Source organism: Morone saxatilis, unplaced genomic scaffold, assembly GCF_004916995.1.
Source record: "Morone saxatilis isolate NCDOM2014 unplaced genomic scaffold, NCSU_SB_2.0 Contig20, whole genome shotgun sequence".
NCBI classification, from domain to species: domain Eukaryota; kingdom Metazoa; phylum Chordata; class Actinopteri; family Moronidae; genus Morone; species Morone saxatilis.
The window spans coordinates 10662686-10678292 of NW_023339763.1; the positions used below are offsets into that span (position 1 = coordinate 10662686).

Genomic DNA, 15607 nt, shown 5'->3' on the forward strand with positions numbered 1-15607 from the left:
CTAATGAAAACATACCTATGAAAACCGGACCTTTAAATAATTACCAAAGACAGTGAGAAAGAGACTGGTATCCACAGTAGTGTTAAATACATGTAGCCAGGCGAGACAGACTCACCTGTATCATGACATTGCAACAGCTCATCTGATGAGCTTAAGCTGTCTTGGTCTCTGAAAAATATCTTTCCGTCATTGTTTGAGCTGATTGATGTTGTCACACTGTGATAACTAAAACTGGGTTAGTAATCTCTGAGTTTCTCCAGGCTAGACTTAAATTACCAGAAGACTTGGGGAGTTTGCCAAAAACTGCAGGTACCTGGGGCTGTAATTAGTACTGGGTGGCTGACATAAGTGCTGCAGATGGGATTTAAATCACTGACTAGTGCAAGTAATATCAAAATCCCTTTAGAGAAATAAATCCTGTCTGAGTGGGGGTTTACACTAAACTAAAGCCAACACCTGCCATATTTAATATACAGTGCTATGAAACTCACTCCCTCGTCATTTCAGCACCACAGTAGAGCCTCAGCTGTATTATACTAACCTCTGTCTGGTACTCTGGTTATCTCCTCCACGCAGCAGCTCGTCCTTCTCCACGTTGTCTATCGCTAGTTTACAAGCCAGGTTAGATTTTCTCCACGCGGTCTGGTTACTGGAATCCACAGAAAAGATAACACACACAAACAAACATCAAGTTTTCTGGATTTAAACTGGTTTGTTGTATCAGAATCTATATTTTGTACATGCTGTTTAACCCTGTGAACGTCAATTTACTACTGCCTCTCAAAGAATTAGCCAATTGGGAAATTAGCTCCAGATGTGGATGTACTGCACATTTTCTTTTTCAGGGTCATTTAAAACTCTGTAGGTGTCAAATATGATGCTCATCACAGAACAGAAATCCAACTAATCAGTCAAATCTGTGTGTTTTTTGGTGCAACACCAAACCGCACATCACGTCACCTTTCTGAGGGACAACACCTACAATGTCGTAAACAAAATAAATTACAGGCTTTTGCAGCCTCGAACCCACTTCAGGGTTGATAATAAGAATAAAGTCAATAATTGCTGCCATCTGTGTTTGTGTGTACGTCGACCCACCTCAGCATTTGCCTTCGCTGGCTATCTGTCTCAGCCTGGATGGCCAGTCTGTCCGTCTCTCTGTCCTGCTCTCTGGCCATCTGTTCCAGATCCTGACGACGACAACAACAATAACAACAACACATCAAAATAAACCGGCTTCAGATTTTAAACAAGAAATCTGTCAGATGCAACACCATGTGCATGAGGTGTGAGGACCGACCTGTATTCTGAGTCTGAGCTTGCAGAACCTGTCTTTGACCTGAGAGTTGAGCTCCATGAGAGTTGACTGAGGTCCGGGGCAATCCCTGATGTCCTGCAGGTAACACACACACACACAGCGTATTCATGGTTATATAAGTTTGATCAAGGTCTACCTTAGGGGTCTGTCTGAGCAAAACACTAAAACACAACACTGAAGAACAATAAAACTGTATGTTTTTGTACAACTACTGCTCCTCCCAGTAAAATATATATATTTTTAAACATTGTTTTTAAATGTATTTGCGACAACTTTTGTTTATAAAACGTGAAATGAATGGATCACACGTCTTATTATATTTATATAAATGTAGTTATATTTATGTATATATTATGTTTAAATCAAATAAAAAAAATACATATTCATTACATTATATTACTTTTATTTAGTAATCATCTACCCAAAGTAACTTATATAATTTATGTTATGTAAATATTTTCAAATATTTTAATCCTAAATATTCAACTAACTGATTTATGGATTCGTCAATTAATCGTTAGGTCAATAAAATATAAGACTATAGTACAATAAATTCTTAGAATCATAATTATGAAAACCTCTTGCTTCCTTATTTAAAGTTTTTTCTAACCAAAATCCAAAGATAATAAGTTTATTGTAAAAGAAGACTAAGAAAACCAGCAAACATTAACAATTGATGAGCTGTCATTTTTTTTTACATTTTGCTTCTAATATTTGTGTAACTGATAATAACAGATCAGACCGTCAGCACTGACTATATATATAATAAAGTTAAACAAAGACATTATCACAACAATGAACGTTTCCTCCTTTAAAGGTCTTTTACAGGTTTAATTGTTCGCTGTGTCAGACCTGTGTGATGCCTTCACGGACCCCTCCAGCGCAGATCAGACACCAGCATGAGGAGGGAAAAACAAATGAGTAGACAAAACATATGTTTTCAATTCTTACCTGAATGAGAGCCTTAATTTCCAGGTCATATTTTATAATTTCTTGTCCACAAATTCGGACGTGGACATCCGCAGCAGACGCCATATTTGTTTTTGTATGGCAACCCTGGAGGCCCAAAAGACAACGCACTCCGCTAAAGGCGAGGGTTGCGACTGTCAGAATAAAAGCCTTATTATGTTAACGTATGAAAGAATAATTATTCATTTAAAAAAAGAATTTGTTCATTTTTAAATGTATGTTTTGTATGTTGTTGATCTTTGTTTATTATTTGTATGTATATTTATTTTGGTACTGCTGTTTTGTTTTGCTTGTTAGACATTAATGTCAGTTTCCTGTTTTGTGCTATTGGGAAGGTTTTATGAAAGTGGGGTAGGGGGTGGGACACAATGTGTGACAAAACTAAGAAACAGTGTTTACAAGAAAAGAAACAGAATGAAATCTCTCCTCAGATCATTTGAAAAAAGATTTAACATGGCTTTTTCATTAAAATACGTATGTCTTTCTCGGAATTAAATAGTGATGTGGATGGGTGCCAAATATTTTGTTTATTTGGTCCTCAGTTGATTGTTTGTGTAACATTGTGGTTTACTTTGGCTTAATTATTTCACTCAAATGGTTACAAGGTCAAATTAATATTATCTTATAATATTTATATTTATAATAGTTTATTAATTGTACTTTTTTTGGATTAGTTTCCTGGGATTTGTACTGTAGTGCTATCATCAGTGTAATCATTCTTCTGAACCGGTTATCCAGTATTCTGGTATTTTACCTTTAATTCTTGCTGCTTATTATATATATAATATTTATATTAATTATCATATTATTCTTTACAGTAAGTACAATAAGTCAGTGGAGCCCACCCCACGTACTGGGGGTGCCCGGGTTCGAGTCCAACCTGTGGCTGCAAGTCTTACCCTCTCTTTCCCCCCATTTTTTGTCTCTCTTCAACTGTCTCTGTACATTAAGCTTGAAAAAAATAACATTTAAACACATTAAATTTCAGGTATAATATCCCACAGACCAACAACAGTGAATTGATCCTACTAACAACTACTGTCTGTTCCTCTGTCCCATAGACCGTTACTGAGGTCACACTGGGTGAAGATGAGCACTGTAGCTTATGTTAAATCAATCCCACACACAACATCATGGTGACATAAATACTTACTAAAGCACCATATTATACTAAAGTAAATCTTATTTGCTTCTGTTTCTCCAACCAGTTTCCAGTAGGAACAAATCGATTTGGGGCTGGTTGTTACAGACAGAGAAAGTCAGACAGTATTGAGGAATGGATTAAGACTTTGTTGGTTTGGGTCTTTTCATAGGATTTGTTGACAATAAAGAAACAGCAGATGTATTCTTTAAGGATCACAGCTAACCAACCTGCATTGATCGCTCAGCAGCTGGTTCTCCTCAGGTGGATAAAGACTATGTGACTGTCTCAGTAACACTGCTTCTCACACAAGACTTAAGAGGAGAGTTTCATCTTATTTTCTAAAACTGGATTAATCCCCAATAGTGTGAATAACGCATTAAAAGGTATAATCACACAGTTACATCAACCAATCAAACATACAAGAGTCAGGATGGGGTGCTAATGGTTTTATTATTTTGATATTAAAATCAATAAACATAATCAGACTATTGTGGTTACAAGCAGAGCTGTGGTACCAACTCCCGGCTGATACGACACAGAAAGAATGATTTAAAAAAAATAATAATAAGAAAGAAAGAAAGAAAAAGAGAGAGGCACAATAACACAACAGAGATTCAGGGCAGGTGTCCGCAGGATGTCGAGCAGCCAGAGACAAAAACTGTCAGAAGCTCTGAAACAGAATGAGTTGTTACAGTACAAACCAAAAAACAAAAACATCTTTTAGATTTCCATGCCTGTGCATAAAGCCACCCACTGTGCCTCAAAGAAAGAAAAAAAAAAACACAATGTAAAACAAAAAGAAAAAGTTAGATAAAACAAAAAGTATAAACCCAGCACAACATTTATTACACAACATAAATATAACAACTGTCAAGATATTGTATTCGAACAGGCATATATGTGAACTACAAATATAGACGTCATTGCTAAAGAGAGGATCAAGTTAGTTTCAGCAGGATACACTTTCTGCAGGTTTTGCTTCTTTATGAAATAATAATCACCAAGAGATCTATTGTAGAGCACTTAGCATTGAAGTACAGCCTTCCTACTGAGACTGGGGAGAGGAACACACACAGGACTAACTACAGAAAGATCCCATGCTGTTGATCTAATCAAATAAGTTACCATACAAGACCAGAAGCATCATAACAATGGCATGTAGCTGTGGAGCTCAGGATGACCGATACCTCCCACATCCTCTACATGTTTGGAATTGTATGGATTTCCTATAAAATTGTCTGTTACTGTTTGTTGTTATTATCAAAATTGAAAGAAAGAAAAAAATAATAAAGAAGAAGCAGAATAGATGCTTTAGGATAAACATTTTTCTTGTTAAATGTCTCTCGCTCCATGCATTTTGGCAGGTCTGGAGGGAGATGTAAATCATTGCAGTGTTGAATGAGTTGGACATGTGTAGATTTGGAAAGAGGGTTTTTTTTTTTTTAGTTTTTGTCATTTTCTGCAGAAGAGTCAGTCTGCAGAAGAGGAAACGAACCCCTTCCTCATCATTCTTTGCAGGAAAGGGGGAGGGGTCTCTGCCCACCAGCCTTTAGTGACCCCTGGCTAATCTCAGGAACTCCCTGACAAGACAACTGCGAACCAAAGCCCTTCTGAAACATAAAAAAAAAGCACCCAGAAGGGGGCAAAACATCTCTGGCGCAGTGGTGAAGTTTTCCCAGAAAACTGAGCAAATTTTTTCAAAATTCACCCACCAAAGTTAGAGAGAGAAGGCGAGCCAACTCCTAACCTGAGCTCCGAGGCCGTGGAGCACCTGATCCTCAGTCCAGAGTCTTGACAAAAGAAGAGTTGTGTCAAGGCGAGGCGCTCCGCCGACTCAATGAGTCTGGAGCCTGAAACCTCCAATGACAGAACCCTTCATGGGCTTCACAGACGACGGTGGCTCAAAGTCACAATGAAACTGCAGAAAAAGTATAAAGTAATAAGATACTGAAGGCCAGGAAGGTAAAAACAGACAGAAATAACTACAGCCACTATGTGTCGTATTTTTGTGTGAGTGTATCATCTTTAAAAAGTTTTTTTTTTATGGAACATTTTATTTTTTTAATGGATAAATCTGAAGAAAAGGTCTACGTGTTACTTTCAGACGATTTATCCACACAAATCTGTAAATATCTCTGTTCACACTAGAGAAAATGACTAAATCCCTTGTTCATTTTTGCTCTTTTTGTGAATCACAGCCAACAACTGGAGTCTCTGGCAGTTGCCTGGCAACCTCACAGCGACAACACAACTTCAGGAAGTCACTGCCCCGTGCCAAGAAATAGTCTGGCGCATTTCTACAGTTTTATTTTGTGCTAATTAACCAAATAAAACAATATATAACATGTTCATCAGTGAGCTTTAGAGGTACTGGTAGGTGGATGCTGTTGAACTTTGGACAGTCAGGCTTGTTGTTTCCCCTTTTTCCAGTATTTGTGCTAAGCTAAGCTAACCAGCTGCTGACTGTAGCTTCATATTTAACGTACAGATATGATCGATCTTCTCATCCAACTCTAAGCTAGAAAACGAGTAAGCGCATTTACTGAAATGGTCAAATTTTATATTCCTCTGAGGACAAGAGACAGTGCTGTCTTTGATGAATGTCGTTAGCAGAAGTAACATGGGTCATATCCATATTAATTGCTGCTCTCTTCTTTTTATTTGCAATTCTTTCGTTTTAGTTGGTTTCTACTTTACTAATCTGACTTTTTATTGTCAAAAGACTGTTTATTCGTGGGTTCTTTACTGTGAAATTAATATTTAGTTAATGATTGTCTTTATAACCATTTATATCTCCAGAACGCAGAGGCAGGATTGTACAAAAATAGTATTTATGGTACTTGACGAGGCAATATTACACCTATAAGTAAATAATTTATGTACATTTATGTAAAATTAAATGTAAATAAAAAAATATGTAAGAAAAGTAATTTCTGGTTTCATTGTGACTTTGATTCATGCCTGTGAAGTCTCTGACTCCGGGTAAAGCCTGCTTCAGTGGAAAAGCTATAAAGTCTAGTTTCAACAAACTGTCTGCTTACATGTTAATTTATAGGACGAAACAAATAAATATCATATAAATGGTATAAACACTGGGATCAGGGAAAAAGGCATTAAAATATAATTTAGGAAAAGGAAATTCAAACGTGCAAAACTTTTGACAGAGTCAGAGCATAAATATCAAACCATAATATTACTTTAAAAAAAAGAAAAAAGGTTTAAACACATAAGCAGGACAGCGGCCATAAAAGATACAACATTCATGATCTTTCTGGATCCTGGCGACAAGAGTCTCCCTCTGTGTTCTAAACAATGTCTAACAGGAAGTAGAACAACAGGAAAAAAGCTCCACCAGACACTCACATCTGTCTGTATGATCCTGCTGAGGAAGACTAGTCTACATTCATCAGCAAAGCAGCAGCAGCAGAGTTATACCTCGCTATGTCAGCATACAGCAGTGCAGCAGTCAGAAACACGAGATTGACCAGAGTCATCAACAGAAGGAATAATATGGCTAATACAGCTTATTTTAACACAGCCATGTTAGCACCCAGCCACAGACAGATTAGCACCACAGTTTACCTCCATGCTCAGTTTGTCGCTTCATTCGCAACCAGCGACTCAGTGCCAACACTGACTTCAAGGAGGGTCTGGCACTTCATATTAGCAAAGTTAAGAAACGGAAAAGTTCTGTTTTATGCTTTTTTGTTTTTGTTTTTTTTTGTTTTTTCTTTCTCAAAAAGGTCAATAGGCAGCAACACAGTGCTCCATGTCAAAACCACTGAAGAAGAAGAAGAATACATTGTAATTGACAAGGTAAAAAGCAGGCCCAGGTCTCCCTCTGCCTCAGACACAGTGGAAGTTTGCTCTTCTCTACACGGACACACCAGCAGTGATAGCAGCAGCAGCCAATACAGAAAACACAATAACGTGGCGTAGTGGGCAGAGAAAGAGTTAAAAACAGAACCAGGTTTCCCAAAACAGCATCAATTCAGTTCACAAGTTGTCATTTTTGCTCTTCTTCAGTAATGCTTTAAAAGAGAAATTCTTTCTGTCCATACATGACAAACTTATTGGCTGTTAAAGGCGGATTCTTGTACAAAAAAGCATTTATTTGGGGTTTAAAATGAGGTTTACATTTCATTTAGGTACTTTAGGTTTTGGGAAACCCAGCCCCTTGTTTCTGTAGGGAAACCCCCTCCAGACTGACAGAAGGTGCAGATTTGTGTTCTCATATATTTGATTAAGGCACCTGGTTCAGCAGGCATCATATTCAAAGTATTGTTATGTTTTTTTCTTGTAAATGTAAAAACCAAGTGCAAGGTGAGTAACACTGTTGGTTTTTTTTCCGACTGTTGTAGGAAAAAGGTATGGAATAAAATAAACGGGGTGTGTGTTAACAATATACTGTTAATTGTGTCGTGGACACTAAACCAAAAATCTAAAATCAGTTTGTGCTCATTTAATAGCAGCAAGTATGAAATCATTCAACTGAGAGTACAGTGACCAAACTTTGTGACGATGGAGACACTTTCTTAAGATTGGCCAAATTATTTCCCAATCTGTGAAGAACTCCAGACGTCACTTGATTCTCTCAGTGCTATGCGGGGAATCGGCATGCAGAAAACATAATTCCCACTGCATTTAAGTACATTTCTGTATGTATCTAGTTTACACAGGGAAAAGTGTGGAGGGTGGTAAGCATACAGCCTCTGAAGATGAGGTGTATTTACAAGCGATGGGGGGCAGCCCACATGGGTTCAAACAAGACAGAAAACAATTTAAATGCCTCAAAAGAAGCTCAAAGGCAGACTCTGAGATCTGACATCACGGCCAACAGGAGGTCATTTCTATTTATTTAACAAACCCAATTTATTGAGACAAGAATATTCTTATCTTTCAATTACATAATTTGCTAACAAACCACTAAGAAGTTTCTTTGAAACAACTATGGTCTGTATTTTGGTAAAAAAAATCATAGGGAAAATAGGAATATGCTTGAACTGCTCTGTTACAGCTACAACATTCTGCAAACGCAACACTGACATACTTTCACTTATAAAGACGTTAGCACTCGTTTGGAGTCTTGTTTTGTCCAATATTCACTATTCTTCTAGCTCTGTTTTTGGTCTCCACCAGCTCCTGTGAGAAAATGCTCCACTGTGTTCACCAGCTAGTTGCTAGTTTTAGAGTTTGTTCATGGAAAACAACTGCCTGTTGTTGAGTCATTAGACTGAACCGAAACAGTAAAAATGGCGGCTGTAAAAGCAAAACAAAGACCTGAAAGATGCTAAAACGCTCAGTAGAGCTAAGGGGAACTGCAAAGTCTTACTTAATTCTGTGTGTTCATTACACCGAGCAGCACCTTTCACTTTACATGCAGTGAATTTATCAGTTTTTATACAGAATATTTATAAGTGCAGCTTTAAACCTAAATAAAGAAATAAAGTAAGTAAATAGTTGTTCTCCATAAATGTGAATTATATGTTTGCTTGTAGACAAATTTCTTTTTTTTGGCATCTTCAGCTGACCTGTTTTGTACAGAATAAAAATAATGAACTGGAAGTGTATCATTATTGTCTATTTTCCCTATTTTGCTATTAACTGCATAATTCTTTCAAGGAAACTTCTTGGAAATTATTCCAAAATTACAGAAACAATAAACTAAGCACTGCAGAGTATTTCCTCTTGAATACACAAGATTAATTTAAACCAACATGTTGAATTGCAATCAAATTATTTCCCAGTGTTAACATCATGAGGAAACTCCACTTGGTATTTAAAATCAATAGAACCCCCAAATTATGTGTATTTATTTTGCAGTTCTGGGGAATATTTTGTACCTCTCAAATGGAATAAAGATCCTCTTTGAGTTCGGGCAGTGGTATCAAACCCAAGAGTCTGACTTTTACAAAATAAATAATGGTATGCTCAATAATAATGATCATACAGCTCAATAATACAGAAATCACAATTGCTTTGTTGTTTAGAGCAAGAATCAGTGTGAGAATCTTTCTCTGATTGGTCCAACAGGGAGGTCTGGTCTGATGAGAGTTATTGGGAACAATAACCACATGGGAAATGTTATTTGTGAGTATATTTGAATACAAATGCCATTTTAATTCATGGATTTATTTCTGGGATAGTGGATAGTTATCAGCACCATGTGACAAACCAGAAGTTGGATCACGGCTGGAAATCAGAGTCAGATCCTTTCGTGAGAGGAGAATGTTGTATGCATGTTGTCGTATGTTCGAACGCCGATTTGGAGAATCTTTGTGAATTCTTTGTGATAAGTCTGTTGGCCTTTTGTTTTCAGTTTGTGTAGAGAGCATTGCACTATATTGATTGACATTGATAATTCATAACACACGCACGCACGCACACACACAAAATATTTTGTACAGAGTAAAGAATGGCGACAATAATTGGAATACATAAATATATTTTCTTTTGATTTTATATGTCATCACATATGTCAGATAGAAGAACGATATTACCCTGATTTGCTGAAGAAGAGCTTTATGGAACCACTTAGCTTTTATTGGACAAGAGTAGCACAAAGTTACACACTCTATTAGCTTAATAGTTGACTGTATAGGATTTATGTCATCAGAAATAAAAAGAATAAGGAATAGTTTTACTGGCGTGGATTTTCACTCACTCCTTGACTGTTAAAATGCCACAGAGTCTCCTGGTTTGAATGTAAAGTTGCACAGCTTGCGCCTATCATGTTAAATGTAAAAACCTGTGAGGACTCTTTCTTGAACCAGCCTTGTGATCGACAACAAAACACACACGCTTCTCTTGTCGGCCGCACCACTGAGCCGATCTACGGTCCGCCAACCAGCGGCCCTTTAACCACTGTTGACCCCCTAACAGACCTGGGCAAAACTGTAGCTGAAAAAATGCTTCAAGTATTGTCCCAAAAGACACAGCTGAGTACAAGTAGTTCAAATCTTTGAAGCCATTTTTCAGAAATATTTCACCACTCATCTGTTTCTTCAGTCAAGGTTGTTTTGAGCTAATCAGGCTGAATGGTTTTGTTGTTGTTGTTGTTGTTGTTGTTGACCGTATATTGGCAACAATGTCAGAAACCATCGGGCGGACCCCTTTGAAAACTGACAGGTTGTTGCCATGTTATTTTTGTTTGTGTGTAAGTGACAAGTTATTTAAGAAGGCAATAAGTGTCCGGATTGAGTCTCCATTTGTAATTGGCTTGCCATACAGTACAGTGATATAGTAACTTCCCCCAAGGCGGCCCGGAAAAACATCTTTCAAACGGGTTCTTCCTGGCCGCCCCAGGCTAAACCCCTCCTCATTAAGTCACAAGTAGAAATCAGTTTACAAATGATAACAATATAGCTCTCTGGAGAAATGTGTCTACACTGTACATCACCCTGAAGAGGAAGCCAAAGCAGAATCAGTTTTTCCATAGGAAACCTCTACTGAAGGCAAATGAATCATGACGCCAAGGGGGTCAGCATCAGGATCAATGTAGGGGCCCTGGAATCAAAACCCTCTTTTTTTTTTAAGACCACAAACACACTATCCCCTGACCAGGAAATAGACCTATCCCGTCAAGACACTGGGCTTCCCAAAGCCAAGCAATGATACGCTCTCAGACAACACCTCATATCATTACATGGCTCCAGAAACATGTAGATCGAACCCTCGCCAGGCCGTACACCTATTCCTCGCTAGTTTATAGACCTAGCCAAGTCAGGTAATAGACCTATTCTAGCAAGTAGTCGTCAAGTACACTTGCAGCATTCACACCAGGCCTTTTTAGCAGCAAATGGAAGAAAAAAAAATGCTTTTCTTTTCTTTTTTTTTCTTTTTTTTTTTTTTTTCCTTTTTTGGACAAAGTGCTTTTGTTTTCAAACATATAAGATAGAGTATTCTATACATATATCTAACATTTAGAAGATACATATTAACTTATAGTCTATTTACAAAAATGAATCACTACTAAGAAAATAGCTATGGACGGTAGGGGAGAGCAAGTCAATAGGCTACAACTAGACTAAAAAGTCAAATAAGAATCATGGATACTCATCATTCTAGTTTCAGAAAAAAGCACCATTTCTCCCTTTTTAGACGGAACAGAAAACAGTAAAAATATATATATATATATTTAGCACTAGCTGTTATTCAATCACACGATACAGAAAGACCACAGCTCTGCATCACCATCAGACATCAGAGTTCGTTCTGTGAAGGAGTACTTTCTGAATTCAGCTTTGTCAAAACACGCAGTCGTTTGGATTTTACCTGCTAATCGAACGAAATCTGGTCGAATCTTAAGATTCCTAAGAGTGGCAGCAGCGGGGATGCAAGCATACAGGCATCATGCATTATTTTTTTTTAATGTTGGACACGTTGCCAATTTGTTGCCTGTACATTGTAAATGTGTGTGTGTGTGTGTGTGTGTTTTGGTAAACAAAGGCATGTCTTTGCAGCTGTGACGAGTCCGGAAGGGTGTAAAGGACCGAAAGCAAGGCCAGGCAGATTCAATTCAGCAATGCAACCTCAAAAGGCAGCAATGCCAATCCCAGGAAATTCAAAATTCAACCAACTTCAATTCGACAGGTTTAAGAGGGAATACACGTGAAAAATCTATCTAACGATGCACAGTGCTGGATCAAGATCATCTGGGACAAAAATATGATGGCTTTGGCTTTCTTACAGCATCTGTTAAAACACTGCAGCTGGTTCCTCATCTGCCCTCACTTTCTCCACGCTGTTGTATTCTGAGTTTCTCGCTTTCCTGGACACATCCCGGTCGTCGCTACAGAGAGCATGTCCTCATTCTCTTTATAGAGCATTCAAACTAGACCATGGCTTCACTGCATTATGTTTGAAATAAATCCAGTCCTGATTCTCTGTCATTTAACTCAGCCAGCTAAGGAGACCAGAGGGGTAAAGTGTCGGTTTATATATCAAACTATCGGATTTGACTGGCTGCTCTTTAAGACATTTTTCCTCTTTTCCTCCACATCTCCTTCTCTCTACTTGGAGAATCTGATCAACAAATACTTCCAAACCAATAGGAAAGCTTGCAGGCAGCTAAAGTACAAAAATATAACAAGAACCTTTTTTTTTGGTTTTTGTGTTTTTTCCTCTAACTTTCTCGATGCAAGGATAGGCTTTAGAAATGTGTCATGCTTAAAAATGAATCAATTGTCATGAAAAGTGGCATTTCACCATCGATAGATATTTCTATATACAGTACTTTAAAACACGATTTAGTTAATGTTTTGTTGATGAACTAGACCTCGTCTACATACAGAAATCAAGTGACACAAGAACAAAACATTTTGGTTATTGTTGGTGACATTTTGACAAACAAGCAAAAATGTAACATAGCTTATCTACTAGCGCTCTTGGTTTTTTGTCCTAGATAGCGCCATTAACATAATTAGCATGTGGAGGGAGGAATCAGTCCAGGAATGAAGTGCTTGCTAAGCAACAAATCTACTGGAGAAGCCCACAGATGGGGTTAATTTTTCCATAAAAAAAAAAATAAAGAAAGAAAATGAATGAATGTTCCTTTTCTGTACAGAATTGGACCCAAGCTAATTTCACAGTTCAATGAAGTTCCCTGACCCTCCCACATTTCTTACATTCAATACGGCGTCAGGTAAGCTGTGCAAAACCTTACTTTAACTGGCTGGTCGCCATTTCGTTGCATGTGTCTTTGGTACAAAAAACAATCAAAATATAGTGTGCAAATATTTTTTTGTAACTCTAAACAAAAAATATCTGTTACCCCAACCCCCAAAATCCCTAAAGACAAGAGTACCAAAAACCAAAAGTAATCTATTGCAGAGCCCTCCTATATACACAGACTCTGTGGCATCACGCAACGAGAGCTTCCATTTCTTTTATGTACATTCAGAATATCTTTAGACAACTGAAATACACAACAAACTCCCCCATGTGTCACCCTCCTCACATTCACTAACTATCTCCCTCAGTGTAAAGTAGTCCTTTCCTTGGCTGGACCTCAGGGAGTTCTGACCAATCACCTCTTCTCATTCAGTCCCTCTCTCTCTCTCTCTCTCTCTCTCTCTCTCTCACACACACTACACACACACATACACACACACATCACCCACCACACACACACAACCCACCCACCACCCACCCACACACACACTCACTCACTCACTCAGACCTACAGAAACACACACATACATACACAAGGCACAATGAATAGAACTCTGATCAAACACTAGTATGAACACACCAAACTGTTAGCCTGGTCATCTCTACTGTACAAAAAGGGGAGCCGGTGCCGTTTTTTCACTGGGAGACACATTTATGTACAGTTTCCTAGAGGAGATGGATCACTGTTTATATCATCTTCAACACCACCACCATCATCTTCCTCACAATCCACCCCCATACTGGCAAAATGCCCCGTTTCACCCAGTCCAGTTATTACCAGCACAAGGCCAAAAAGCACCAAACTACATGCACTTCCTCTCCGCATGGTCAACTACTTCCTGTTGTTTAAGTTAACGTCGTCAGGATTAAGCCATTAAGCTTCTTCCTGCCTGTGGAAAACTTCAACCTAGCAGGATGTCTGTCGCTTAATCATTAAAGTCTCATTTAAACTTTCAGCTTCTACTACTTTTTTGTTTCGAGCTTTAATTTGCTAAAAGTTAACTCCTATATTTTAACACCAGCTGACCTGATTGGCAAACATGGGATGGCATGAACATATTGAGGCCTTCAATACAAAATATTTCCTGCCACCCCGAAAACGCCTTGGCGCATGCTGCATTTTTTTTTTTTTCTCTGCAGCTGTTTTGGCAACCAAAGCAGTTTTTTATCAAAGTACTTTACTTGTGTGGGTCAATTTCACATCCTGGAGTTGTTTTTTTTTGTTGCCATGTGAGGTAAACCTCTTGTAGGAAATGATAACTGGAACTTTTTCAACCTTTGATGGTGTCAGACGTGTAACAATTCTTCCTCTGTCGTTTCAACCTCAAAAAAATTGTGTGAAAGTATTCCAGTGGTTACACTCGTGTGACTGTCTCTATCTCAGCCCTTGAAGCAGACCTTCAACAGAACCGACCCTACACAATGCTATGTTAAACACATCTAATAATCACCAGTGGATTTAGAACGTGCTATTAGCTGTACACCTAACCATCCCTTGCTTTTAGAGGCGCTTTTCCCAACAGACGCTCACAATGGGTTGGGAGACAGTGACGCACTGACTCGCACGGTGTGCAGAGACAGAAAGCTAGGGTGTACGCCATACAGGTGCATGGCTAAAACAAGCACACATACATACACACAGGGAGTGGTATGTGTGTTTGTGTGACTAACAATGTGTATGTACTCTGGGTTGGATGGGCATGCAGAGGGGAGCATAGTTACAATGGGACAGCACGTGGTATTATTTAGTCCACTCCTTTCAGTGGACCGCAGTTTGTCTAGATTTTGGAGGTGGGGACTCGCAGGCCGACCAGTCCGCCGGTGGGATCGCCGCGCCCTGTGTTATCCAAGATCTTGTTAACGAAGTCCGAAGTCTGCCCAGCAACAGGTGATGCCACTGCAAGCACAGAGACACACAAAGATACATTCACATTACTTGTCTCAAGCAAATATATGAATTTAGACTTTAAATATACTTTATTAGTGTCATTAACCTGCCTGAATAACATTTTAAACAGACTGTTTATTTTTCTGAAAAACGGGCCACTTTGATATCCTTAAAAAAGTTATTAATTTCCTCTATATTATTTTTTGATTTGTATCATTGTTCATAATATGACGGATTATCTCCTCTGGGTTGATGATAATTGACTCATTTGTTGTCTTATTTGGTGTCATCTGCTTTTTTAAACTACTTTGAAGTTTAATTTAGCTCAGTTTAGATTATGTTGAATCTTATTTTGAATAATATCATCGTATCTAAATCTTAGTTTCATAATATAGCCAATATTTAAAATTCTGACTGCATTTTTTACCTCTAAAAATAATTTTTTTCTGTATATAATATGATTTAATTAACTCTTCTCTAAGACCACATTTAAACTTTCCCACGTCATAAAGTCCCTATTTGCTTCCATTACGAGATATACTGTATTATTTGATATTTAATCTTCAAATAAAGAGCTGATAACCTTCCAGTGTTTAACCCTTGAGGCACCTTTAAA

The 15607-nt window shown here is 38.0% G+C and overlaps 2 protein-coding genes across 2 annotated transcripts in view; both read right to left on the reverse strand.

Moving 5' to 3' along the window:
• The window catches only part of bnip1b (BCL2 interacting protein 1b), a 3505-nt gene extending 1121 nt beyond the window's left edge, over window positions 1-2384 (reverse strand). Inside the window, exons 1-4 of the mRNA XM_035666321.1 lie at window positions 2270-2384; window positions 1301-1393; window positions 1099-1190; window positions 542-649 (exon numbers count right to left, since the gene is read on the reverse strand). Coding sequence (XP_035522214.1) covers window positions 542-649; window positions 1099-1190; window positions 1301-1393; window positions 2270-2353 — 377 coding nt within the window. The 5' untranslated portion in view covers window positions 2354-2384. The remainder of the gene's footprint in view (window positions 1-541; window positions 650-1098; window positions 1191-1300; window positions 1394-2269) is intronic.
• A 1478-nt stretch (window positions 2385-3862) lies between these two features.
• Window positions 3863-15607, reverse strand: part of LOC118331575 (CREB3 regulatory factor-like) — a 31329-nt gene continuing 19584 nt past the window's right edge. The window contains 1 exon segment of the mRNA XM_035666611.1: window positions 3863-15000. Coding sequence (XP_035522504.1) covers window positions 14882-15000 — 119 coding nt within the window. The 3' untranslated portion in view covers window positions 3863-14881.